The sequence below is a fragment of the Mustela nivalis genome (assembly GCF_964662115.1).
Source record: "Mustela nivalis genome assembly, chromosome: 7".
NCBI lineage: Eukaryota > Metazoa > Chordata > Mammalia > Carnivora > Mustelidae > Mustela > Mustela nivalis.
The window spans coordinates 134,403,489-134,415,616 of record NC_139026.1 but is presented as its reverse complement, the minus strand read 5'-3'; the positions used below and the strand labels follow the sequence as shown (position 1 = coordinate 134,415,616).

General features: G+C 37.7%; 1 protein-coding gene across 8 annotated transcripts in view; it reads left to right on the top strand.

Moving 5' to 3' along the window:
- ABI1 (abl interactor 1) overlaps positions 1–12,128 on the top strand; it is a 121,338-nt gene that overhangs the window by 44,709 nt on the left and 64,501 nt on the right. For all 8 annotated transcript variants that reach the window (XM_082740927.1, XM_082740926.1, XM_082740928.1 and 5 more), the window contains exon 2: positions 2,597–2,764. In XM_082740927.1, the coding sequence (XP_082597053.1) occupies positions 2,597–2,764 (168 nt within the window). The remainder of the gene's footprint in view (positions 1–2,596; positions 2,765–12,128) is intronic.

Sequence of the window (12,128 nt, the reverse complement as noted above, 5' to 3'; positions counted from 1 at the left end):
TGGCTCAGCTCACCATCCCAGGGTCCTGGGATCAAGCCCTGCATGGGGCTCCCTGCTCAGTGGGAGGCCTGCTTCTCCCTCTCCCACTCTTACTGCTTGTGCTCTCTCTCTTGCTGTCTCTGTCAAATAAATAAAATCTTTTAAAAAGTAGTTTCAGGGTTTTTTTTCCTCTTTGAATTATGGTTGTCTTTTTTTTTTTTTTTTAAGATTTTATTTATTCATTTGACAGACAGAGATCACAAGTAGGCAGAGAAGCAGACAGAGAGAGAGGAGGAAGCAGGCTCCCTGCTGAGCAGAGAGCCCGATGCCGGGCTGGATCCCAGGACCCTGGGATCATGACCTGAACCGAAGGCAGAGGCCTCAACCCACTGAGTCACCCAGGCGCCCCTGAATTATGGTTGTCTTAAAGATAAATCCGATTAAGAATGAACAATGAAGAGGCAACTGGGTGGCTCAGTCAATAAGTGTCCAGCTCTTGATTTTTGCTCAGGTTATGACCTCAGGCTGGTGAGATGAGCCCCTCATTGCTCCACATTCGGTGTGGAGCCTGCTTAATTTTCTCTCCCCCTTTCTCCTCTGCCCCTCCCTGACCCCCTCAAAAAAAAAAAAAATGAACAATCAAATTACTGTGCTTTGATGTCCCTTTTTATTTCTCCTTTGGTTAAGCCACTAATTGGATATGCAGGCCCATTTGATTAATTTTATATTTAATTTTGGGTAATTTTTTAAAATTTAATTTTGTTGTATAATTGTATACATTATTTACATAGTTCTAAAAACAAATCTATAATAAAACAAGGTATGTTTAAAGAATGTTAGCTATGCTCCCTCCAACCTGTTTAACCCTACATTTTACATGTAATTATTTTTTAGTTTTTACTTTTTTAAAGAATTTATTTATCCATTAGCACATGAGTGAGGGGGAGGGACTGAGGGAGAGAGAAGCAGACTCCCTGTTGAGGAGGGAGCTGGATGTCAGCCTTGGTACCAGGGCCATGAGATCATGACCTGAGCTGAATGCTTAATTGACTGAGCCACCTGGGTGCCCCTAAATGTAATTATTATTATTATTTTTAAAGATTTTATTTATTTATTTGAGAGAGTGACAGAGAGAGCGTGAGCGAGGAGAAGGTCAGAGGGAGAAGCAGACTCCCCATGGAGCTGGGAGCCCGATGCGGGACTCCAGGATCATGACCTGAGCTGAAGGCAGTGGTCCAACCAACTGAGCCATCCAGGTGCCCCTGCATTTCTTTTTTTAAAGTGAATCAGGTTGAATATTTTTTCAAATGGTTAAAAATGATTGTATTGCCTTTTTTGTGAACTGTTAGACCTCTTTTTTCTTTATTGATTCTTGGTCTTTTTCGTTTTTAGATTATATATTAGTGATATTTACCCTTTATTTGTGATCCCCCTACATAGAGTTTATCACTTTTTTTGGAACTTTATTCTGAGCTTTGCTTTGAACTTTGCCTCTGAACTTTTCTCACCATCTGAATTCTGAGTTATGTACAGGACTTTGGGAAGAATGGGTAGTAAAGGTTTGCTTTATAAATTTCACAGTAGTTTTTGTGGAAATGAGAGATGTGGTTATAATGGATAATAGGGAGGTTGGAGTTCTGATGTTGATGAATGTAAACAGGAATATAAGATGGAATGGATTTAATCTCTCATTGTTGGTAGGTGTTGGGATTTTTTGTTAACATTTGTTAAGTAGAGCCTCTGGATGGTGAGCCAAGGTTCAATAAAAAGACTGCAAGGGAAAGTGGAATAGAGAAGTTTATTACTCACAGGTCCTAGGGTACACAGTGTGATGTCTCCAGGTGACACGGGGAGTTCAGTGCAGGGTGTAGGCAGGCAGTGAGCAGCAGGACTTGGGGTACATGCTTTCTTTAGGGTCCTCAGGTACAGCGCTCTGGGTTTTCTGGGCTAATTCTGTATTGGCTTGTTCAAACCAAAAACTATAAATAGGGTTTTGATAAGCTCCAAGGTGGTCTTATTTAAGGGGCACAAAAGGGGAAGGAGCTGAGAGACTGGAGAGATTGTTTATCACAAGGGGGTTTTGGGGAATCATATCTGGAACTTACATTTACTTGTGACCTTGAGGGCTGTTATCTAGAGCGTGCACTTGTGGGAGGAGGTAGTGTCAATTGAAGGCCCCTGTAGGCCTCCGTAGCCACAGAAAGTGGATGCTGAGGCAGCAGTAGTACAGAGTGGTTTAGCTGAAGTCTCAACAGTGGGTTGGGAGCTTGGGGCCGGCATAAGGTTCTAAAGATGTAATGTGATAAATTGATTTGAGAGGCTTTAGGTGAATCAGAGCCAACTGTAATGTATGCCTCTGATGACAGGCACTTGGTGGCTCCTTTGGTGGACCTCAGTGGATTGGCCACTCAAGAGACAGTGGGTCCCACCAGGCAGATAGGATTTCTGCTATGGCCTCAGCAGTGTCCTGAAACTATCATCAGACTTACCTGATAAGTTTTTTTATTTTATTGGGTCTTTCCATTAAAAAAATATAATTGTAACTTTGCCTTTCTAAAGAATATCTGTTTAATGAACATTAACATAAGTATTTTTTTGTTGTTGTTCTTATTTTCAGGCTGCCGACAAGAGAAAAGCTTTAGAAGAGACCAAAGCCTACACAACCCAGTCCCTAGCTAGTGTTGCTTATCAGATAAATGCATTGGCTAACAATGTCCTCCAATTGCTGGATATCCAAGCCTCTCAGCTTCGGAGAATGGAGTCTTCCATCAATCATATCTCACAGGTAATAGCTTGTAAAAGGCTTTAACATTCACATTTAAGCAACTGGCAGAATAGAAGTCACATAGTCAAAGAAGTAGATGCCTAGAAATATGGATTCTTAACTCATCTTAATGACTGTAGTTATTTTAGGTTCAGCTTTGAGTTCAGTATACCTACTCTTCTTTTTTTTTTTAAATTTTTTGTTTTTGTGATAAAATAAACATAACATGAAATTTATCATTTTAACCCTTTTTTTTTTCTAGTGTATAGATCATTGGTATTAAATGTATTCATACTGTTGTATAACCATTACCAGATATCCTACTGTTAAAGCCTTTTTTTGAGGTAAAATAAATTGCACATAATTAAAGCATACAATTTTACAAATTTTGATACACATACTATCCCGGAGACCATAATCACATTCAAGATAATGAACATACTTCACCCCCCAATTTTTCAGCCTTCTTTGTTATCCTATCTTTCTATCGCCTGTTCTCAGATTCTCCATCACTGTGGATTAGTTTGTATTTTCTAGAATTTTATATAAATAGAATTATATGTTATATACTGTTTTTCTGTCTTTTTCAGCATAATTATTTTGAGATTAATCCATGTTATTATGTGTAAAAATATTTCACTACTTTTTTATTGCTGAGTACTACTCCATTGCTACACTTTTTAAAAAACATCCATTGACATGTTGATGAACATCTGGATTGTTTTGGGGTTTTGTCTATTACAGATAAACGTCTGTGAACATTAGTGTACAAGTCTTTATGTGGCCGTATGTTTTTATCTCTCTTGGGTAAATTAAATACCTCTTGAGTGGAATGGTAGATAGGGTACGTGGTAGATGTCTGTTTAACTTTATAACTAACTCTATGCCTGAATTATTTTCCAAAATGACTATACCATTACATCTTCCTCCTGGCATTGTGTGAAAGTTTTAGTTGCTTCACTTCTCCCCCCAGCACTTGATATGGTCAGTCCTTTTAGTTTTAGTTATTCAATTAAGTGTTTTAGCCATTCTAATACTGGGGTTTTAGTTTCCATTTCCCTGGCGATTATTAATGATGTTGAGCATCTTTTCATGTGGCTCCATAGGTTTTAGTATTTTAAGGGTTGCTCATTTTTTGTCAGATTTATTCCAAAGTATATCATATTTTTAGGCTGTTGTAAATGGTATTTTTTTTTATAGCCTTAGCTTGATTGTTCATTTTTTGCTTGCATGTAGAGAAACTGAATTGATATTTATATACTTATTTTGTATCCTTGTTAAAGTCACTTAATGGTTATGGTAGCTATTGTACAGGTTTCATTGGATTTTCTACATAGAGTATTATATAAATACAATTTTAGTTTTGCCTCTTCACTTTTTCTTCTTACCTCACTTCTCCTCTGCTCTCCTCCCCCTCCCTGGTCCTTCATCCTTTTCTTTCCTTTCTGTTCCTTTTTATTTTCTTCTTTGCCTTATTGCACTAGTTTGATGCTTTGAGAAAATGTTGAATAGGAGCAGTGAAAGTGGACATTGTTCTTTTTATTTTCATAAGAAAGCACTTAGTTTATCACCATGTGTATTACAGATTTTTCAGAAATATGCTTTATGAGTTTGAGGTGGTTGCCTTCTAGGTGCAGTTTGCTCAGAGTTCCTACCAGGAGTGGATGATGGATTTTGTCAGTTGCTTTTTCTGTGTCTGTTGAAATAACCTTTTTTTTTTTTTCTTTTTCCTTTTTGAATGTTAAACTAGCCTTGCTTTCCAGGGATAAACTCCATGTGACTATGATGTGTTCTCCATTGCATTGATTGTTAGATTATACTTGCTAAAATTTTGTTAAGAACTTTTGTTTCTATGCTCCTGAGAGTTATTGTAATGTCTTTGTCTGGTTTTGGTGTCACTGTAATGCTGGCTTTACAGATATGTTGGACAGTAGTGTTCCCTCCTCTTCACTTCTTTGGAAAAGTGTCTGTTGAATTGATTCTTGTTACCTTTTAAATGTTTGTTAGAATTCACCAGTGAAGCCATTGGGCCTGGGATTTTTTCCTGGCAGGGTGGTTTTAGCACCCTGTTTAGACATTATGTTTCATGTCTTTAGTAGATACAGGGCTGTTCTCTTTATCTGTTTCTTCTTGAGTAAGCTTTGTAGTTTTCCAGGAATTTGGCCATTTCACCTATGTTGTTACATTTATTTGCGTAAGAGTGTTAATTACATTCCCTTATTCTTTTAATATTTGAAGAATCTATAGTGATGTTATGTGTCTCATTCTTGATATTCTTAATTGGTGTCTTTTCTCCTTTTAATTGATTAGTATGGCTAGTTCATCAGTTTTATTGATCTTCTAAATAAAATCCTCAGCCTTTGTTTTCATTAATTTTCTGTACTGTTCTTCTGTTCTACTGTATTGACTTTTATTTTTGTAGTTGATTATTTCATCTTTCCCTTTCCTTGGAATTAACTTACTTATTTTATACTTTCTTAAAGTAAAAACTGAGGTCTGAGAGCCTTTATCTTTTCTTTATTACAGGTGTTTTAGGTCTGTAATTTTCCCTTGAAATAGTGTGTTATCTATATCTCAAATTTAGGTATGTTGTACTTTCATTTTCATTCAGCTTGAAATAATCCCAATTTTCCTTTTTGGTTTCTTCTCTGGCCTAGGGGCTACTTGGAAATATTTCAAGATTTTCAAAGGATCTCTCTGCTGTAGATTTCTAATTTAAATCTGCGGTAGTAAGAAAATACTATATGATATGACTCCTTTCAATTTTATTATAAATTGTTTTATCTTTTTTTTTTTTTTTTTTAAAGATTTTATTTATTTATTTGACAGAGAGAAATCACAAGTAGATGGAGAGGCAGGCAGAGAGAGAGAGGGAAGCAGGCTCCCTGCTGAGCAGAGAGCCCGATGCGGGACCTGATCCCAGGACCCAGAGATCATGACCTGAGCCAAAGGCAGCAGCTTAACCCACTGAACCACCCAGGCGCCCCATATTATAAATTGTTTTATAACCCAGAATGTAGTCCCTCTTGGTAAATGTTTTGTGTGCACTTGAGAAGAATGTATATTTTTGTTGCAGTTGGATGGACTGTTCTGTAAACTCATCAGGTCAAGTTGGTTGATAATATTGTTCAGTTCTTCTGTGTCCATGCTGATTTTCTTTCTTCTTGTTTTAATTGTTGAGGAAGGTATGTTGTATCTCTGACTCTAGTTTTTTATGTATTCTGTTTCTCTTTGAATTTTTATCATTTTTAATGTATTTTGGAGCTATGTTATTAACATAATACTCTACATGTTTAGGTTTGTAAGTACTGTTGATAGACTTATCATTACAAAAATACTTTTTTTTAATCATTGTTAAACCCTAGGTTTGACTAAGTAGGCAGATGTTGTTTGTCCGGGCACTGGGAAGGTGGAGTAAGTTTCTGCAGCAGAGGTGCTAACTGGGTCAATTCTCTGAGTTCTCACACTTTTAGTTCTCAGGCGCACTTAACATCCAAAATTAATTGAGAATGCAAGGGTTTTTGGTTTATATGGGAAGATCTACCAGTATTAAATCAGAAATTAAAACTTAAATTTTAAAGTACTTGTTAACTTACTTAACAATAAACACAGCCATTACATGTTCATGCAGATAACATTTTAATTAAAAATAACTTATCAAAGCAAAAAGATTTGTGAGAAGAGTGGTATTGTTTTTACATTTCTGCAAATCTTTTTAATGTTTTGTTTAGTAAAAGACAACTGGATTCTCATGCCTATTTTTGCATTTAATCTATTGTGATTTGTTCTTTTGGTTGAAATATTTGAAGAAAGTCTGGCTTTTCACAGATACATAGTTAGGAAAGGCAGAATGTTGGGGACCCTGGGAATTTTGGACCATAGTTGGAGAACCATTGCATTATAGGGTTATTATAGTTTAGTCTGTGGTATGTATTCTCAGTGTCATTTACTGGTCATTATGCTTCCATTAAAAAACAATCTCCCAAATTTGTCATGTATCTTCACCTATAGCTTTTTCTGGCTCTTTGTTGTACAATTCTTTGTCCATCCTTACTGACTTTAGTGTTACTTTTGGTGAACTTATCCATAATATTATAGGATTTCTGCTGATCCCTAATGTCCTGTTGATATTTATTGTAGGTTTCCTTCACCAGTTTCTTAAAGATATTTCATGAGTTTTAAGACTAAGCATGCTTTTCTTTGGCACTTGTTATCAGCTGAATTGTGTTCCCCCAGAATGAGTATGTTGAAGTCCTAATTTCTAGTACCTCAGAATGTGACTGTTTTTGGAGATAGGGCTTTTAAAGAAGTAATTATGTTAGAATGGGATTACTGCGTGGGCCCTTATCCACTAGGGTTGGTGTCCTTTTTTTTTTTTTTTTAAATATTTTATTTATTTGAGAGAGGGAGAGAACCAGCGAGTGGAGTGGGGAGAGGAGCAGAAGGAGAGAGAACCTGGAGCAGACTGTGCTGAGCAGGGAGCCCAACTCGGGAGCTTGGTCCCAAGACCATGAGATCATGACCTGAGCAGAAACCAAGAGTTGGACGGTCAACCAACTGAGACAGCCAGGTGCCCCTGATTGTTGTTCTTATACGAGGAGATGATTAGGACATAGACACACACAGAAGAAAGACCATGTGAAGACACGGAGAAGAGGGTCTTTTACAAGTCAAGGACATAGTCTTTTAGAACCCTGCTGACATGTTGATCTTACATTTCTAGCCTCCAGAATCATGAGAAAATTAATTTTTGTTGTTTAAACCTTCTAGTTATAGTACTTTGTTATGGCAGCCTGTTATGATGGTCTTGGCTAAGAATGCCTTAGACTCTTACCCAGGCCTGTACTTACTCATTTCAAGCCCCAGAGACAATCCCACTACTGCCACTGGGGCCCTTGTTTTGGCTGGACTAGCTCTTATGGCTCTTACTGATTCAGGACCACCTCCTAAAACCAATGAAAACAAGATGTATTATTTATAGGTCTTGAAGACTAAATGGCGCTCTCCAGGGCCACATAAAGGCTGTATATCAAGGTTGCAAGTAGAGAGGGAGGGAGGGAGGGAGGGAGGGAGCACGAACCTGTTGTAAGGTCAGAGGGTGGGGTGTGCTAGGGTTTTGCGGGTTCAGTCTGTTGGTGATATCTAGGATCATGACTGTTGATGAATTTAAAGTGTCAGAGTGGGAAATAGGATACAGAAGGAAAAAAATGGAGTCACTCAAGCAGTTAGTTACCTAGGTTACTGAAAGCTTTTTGGAAGGCGAATGTCATGGATGGGGGTAACCTGGTTTCTTATCTAGTTGTTTTGCTAGTAGCTATCCAGTATAGCTAGTAATATGTGTATTTGAGATGGATGTGTTTGGAATGGATGCCTCACCAATCAAAAGCTTAATGCCACACACTTAGAGTAGATAACTGTAGCAAACTCCTCTACTACACATGGGTCATCTTTAGTATTATCATGTCTATATTTTTTGTTAGCTATTAAGGATTATAAACTGTTAATCAGAACCTGAACCAATAGGTGGAAAGATCCAGTGCAGATTGTTGAGTGTCATTTAAAATGAAAAGGCATGAAAATAAAAAAGTAAAAAATAAATAAATGAGAAAGTATGATATATTGAGTTAGCACCCAATGGCTGGGAGCATTCAGTAATACTCATAAGATTGGCTGATGTACCATGGAAAAAAATATATTAAGAATTCTAATAGATTTATATTTCAGAATTCTAATGGATTTATATATTCATCTGACATTTCTAAGATGAACCACATGGTACTAAGCTGAGTAATAATCCTCAAAGGTATCCACGTCTTAATCCCTAGAAATATATTACTTTATATGACAGGACTTTGAGGATGTAAGTTAAAGATCTTGAGCTGGGGAGATTATCCTGCATTATCCAGGTATGTTATAAATGTGATCATATATGTCCTTAGAAGAGGGAGGGAGAGGGATGCCTGCATGGCTCTATTGGTTGGGCGTCTGACTCTTGATTTCTTTTTGGGTCACAATCTCGATCACTTTGTGAGATCAAGCTTCCATTGGGCTCTGTTCTGGGCTTGGAGCCTGCTTGGGATTCTCTTTCTCACTCCCTCTGACACCACCCTCCTACTCCCAGCACACTTGGGCTTATCCTCTGTCTTTAAAAATAAAAAAAGAGGCAGAAGAGCATTTGACATAGAAGAGTAGAAATCAAAATGGTCATATATAAGAACAGACATTAGAATGATGTGGTGACAAGCCCAGTAATACCAGAAGCTGGAAGAAGCAAGGAAAAAGATTCTCCCTTAAAACTTTCCAAGGGAGCATGGTCCTTTGGACACTTTCAGTTAGTTCTATAAAATCCAGTTTGGGTTTCTGGCCTCTAGAACTGTAATTGAATACATTTCTGTTGTTTTAAGCCACTAAGTTTTTAGTAGTTTGTTACAGCAGCATTAGATAACTAATACATATGATAAAATAAATCAGTTCTGAATATGATATGACTTTATATTTGTGTAAGTCTTTGGTAGAGATAGTTTGTCATCTTCATAATATGGATTAAAACTGTATTTTTATTTTATTTTTTTAAAAAGATTTCATTTATTTGACAGAGATCACAAGTAGGCAGAGAGGCAGGCAGAGAGAGAGAGGGGAAGGGAAGCAGGCTCCCTGCTGAGCAGAGAGAGTGTGATATGGGTCTCGATCCCAGGACCCTGAGGTCATGACCTGAGCCGAAAGCAGAGGCTTGAACCCACTGAGCCACCCAGGTGCCCCAAAATTGTTTTTTTTTTTTTAAAGCTTTTATTTATTTACTTGACAGAGACACAGTGAGAGAAGGAACACAAGCAGGGGGAGTGTGAGAGGGAGAGGGGAAAGCAGGCTTCCCACTGAGCAGGGAGCCTGATGTAGGGCTCCATCCCAGGACTCCAGGATCATGACCAGAGCTGAAGGCAGATCCCTAATGATGGAGCCACCCAGGTGCCCTAAAATTGTATTTTTTAAGGGGTATTATAAAATTGTATGATATCTTAAAATCATGAGGAAAATAAGAGAAATTCCTCAATCTTCCTGCCAAAGTTCTATTATGAAATAGTATTTTTTATCTTCACCTTTGTTATTTTAAGGCTGATACATAATCTAACAGTTCCTAACTTTCCTCCATTTTTCTTTTACATATTAAGATTCAACAGTCAAATATTTTAGGGTACGTTTCTTCATCTCCTCTTTGGATGGAGGACATCTTTTATTAATGGAGTTTAATGAGACAGTCTTCCTTTTAATAGTCATTACAAGATAGGTTTATAGAGGAACAAGCTATAGTGAATGTGTGCTAGTAAAGAATAAAGGTTTTCTCGGTAAGTACATGGCACAGAACATATAAATGTTCATTTGTAGGAGTTGAGGGACTAAACCTTGTCTTTTTTTTTTTTTTTTTAAAGATTTTATTTATTTGTCAGAGAGAGCAAGCGAGAGCGAGCACAGGCACACAGAGTGGAAGGCAGAGTCAGACGGAGAAGCAGGCTCCCTGCGGAGCAAGGAGCCGATATGGGACTCCATCCCAGGATGCTGGGATCATGACCTGAGCCGAAGGCAGCTGCTTAACCAACTGAGCCACCCAGGCGTCCCTAAACCTTGTCTTGACACTAAACTTTGTCTTACTATTACCCAAAATAAAATTGTTTTAACTACTGTATGGATAAAAATTTATTTCAGGGGCGCCTGGGTGGCTCAGTGGGTTAAGCCGCTACCTTCGGCTCAGGTCATGATCTCAGGGTCCTGGGATTGAGTCCCGCATCGGGCGCTCTGCTCAGCAGGGAGCCTGCTTCCTCCTCTCTCTCTCTCTGCCTGCCTCTCTGACTACTTGTGATTTCTCTCTGTCAAATAAAAAAAATAAAATCTTAAAAAAAAAAATTTATTTCAAAATGAGTTATTCTACCAGGGACTCTTATAGCTCCTATCATGGTGCCTGGTACTTAATATGTGCTTCCATGTGAGTTGAAGGAATTTTTGAATTTTGGTTATGTTTTAGACATTATCTGAAAAATTTGAAGTTAAATAAAAATACTCTAAAATGTAGCAAAGATTTCTGATATAGCTTTGGTCATCTACTTCTCATTATATTCTTTCTATATATATATATATATATATATATATGTTTGATTTATAGCATATGATTTGTAACATATGACTTGTATCATTAATATGTATATGTGTGTTGTGTATTTTACTATAAATTCAGGTTTGGTTTTTTTCCCCCTAAGAAAATGTATTAACCTTATTTTTCAGACTGTTAATTATTGGTATGACACTAGAGCTTCATGCCATCAGATGTCTTGCATGAATTTGAGTGTTTATTTGAGGAAATTAGATCAGGGATCAGTAAATGATGATCCATCTGGGCTAAATTCAGTCCTCTCATTTTTTGAAAAATAAAGTTTTATTGGAACATAGCATTTTTTTGTTGTTGTTGTTCACATGTTGCTATGGCTGTTTTCACTTTTGCAGTAACATGGTTGAGTAGTTATGACAGACACCTTATGGCCTATAAAGCCTAAAATATTTACACTCTGGTTCTGTTGAGAAAAAGTTTGCTGACCCTTTATTCAGTATTACACAAACTTATGTTTCAAAAGATTTAAAAAAGTTTTTTGGGATTTAGTACCACTTTCTCCAACTACTTATAATAACTTTTTTTAAAGATTTTATTTATTTATTTGACAGAGAGAAATCACAAGTAGATGGAGAGGCAGGCAGAGAGAGAGAGAGAGGGAAGCAGGCTCCCTGCTGAGCAGAGAGCCCGATGTGGGACTCGATCCCAGGACCCTGAGATCATGACCTGAGCCGAAGGCAGCGGCTTAACCCACTGAGCCACCCAGGCGCCCCTATAATAACTTTTTTTAAAGATAATTTTTCTGGAGGTTGATTTGCTGAGCCAGAAATTATAAGGAATGGGGCTTGCATGATTTGGATTGCATGATGATACAAATTTTACAAGTTCTGTGGCTTCATTCCTTCTGTATCTCAGCGTAGGGAAGTTAGCTTGTATAAGAAATGATGGAGGAAGCTCCATTAGAAGTTTGATGTTCTGGCATCACTTGGTAAACTGCGTGCTGTTTTGACATTAACCACCCAGACTCATGACGGCTCCCATTTCAGATACCAGTAGGAAGTTGAATCCCCATTCTACCCACAATTCTGACCAACTGGTCACAGATCTTCAGTGGGATGGGGGTGGGAGGGTGTCTTACAACCCCCAAGATGTGATCATTTATTAGAATGACTCAGAATGCAGGAAGGCGCTATTGTTGTGGTTACAGTTTTATTTTAAAGCAAACAGATTGCAACGAGCCAAATGAAGAGACACAGGACAGAATGCATTGGTCCCATACACAAAGCTTCT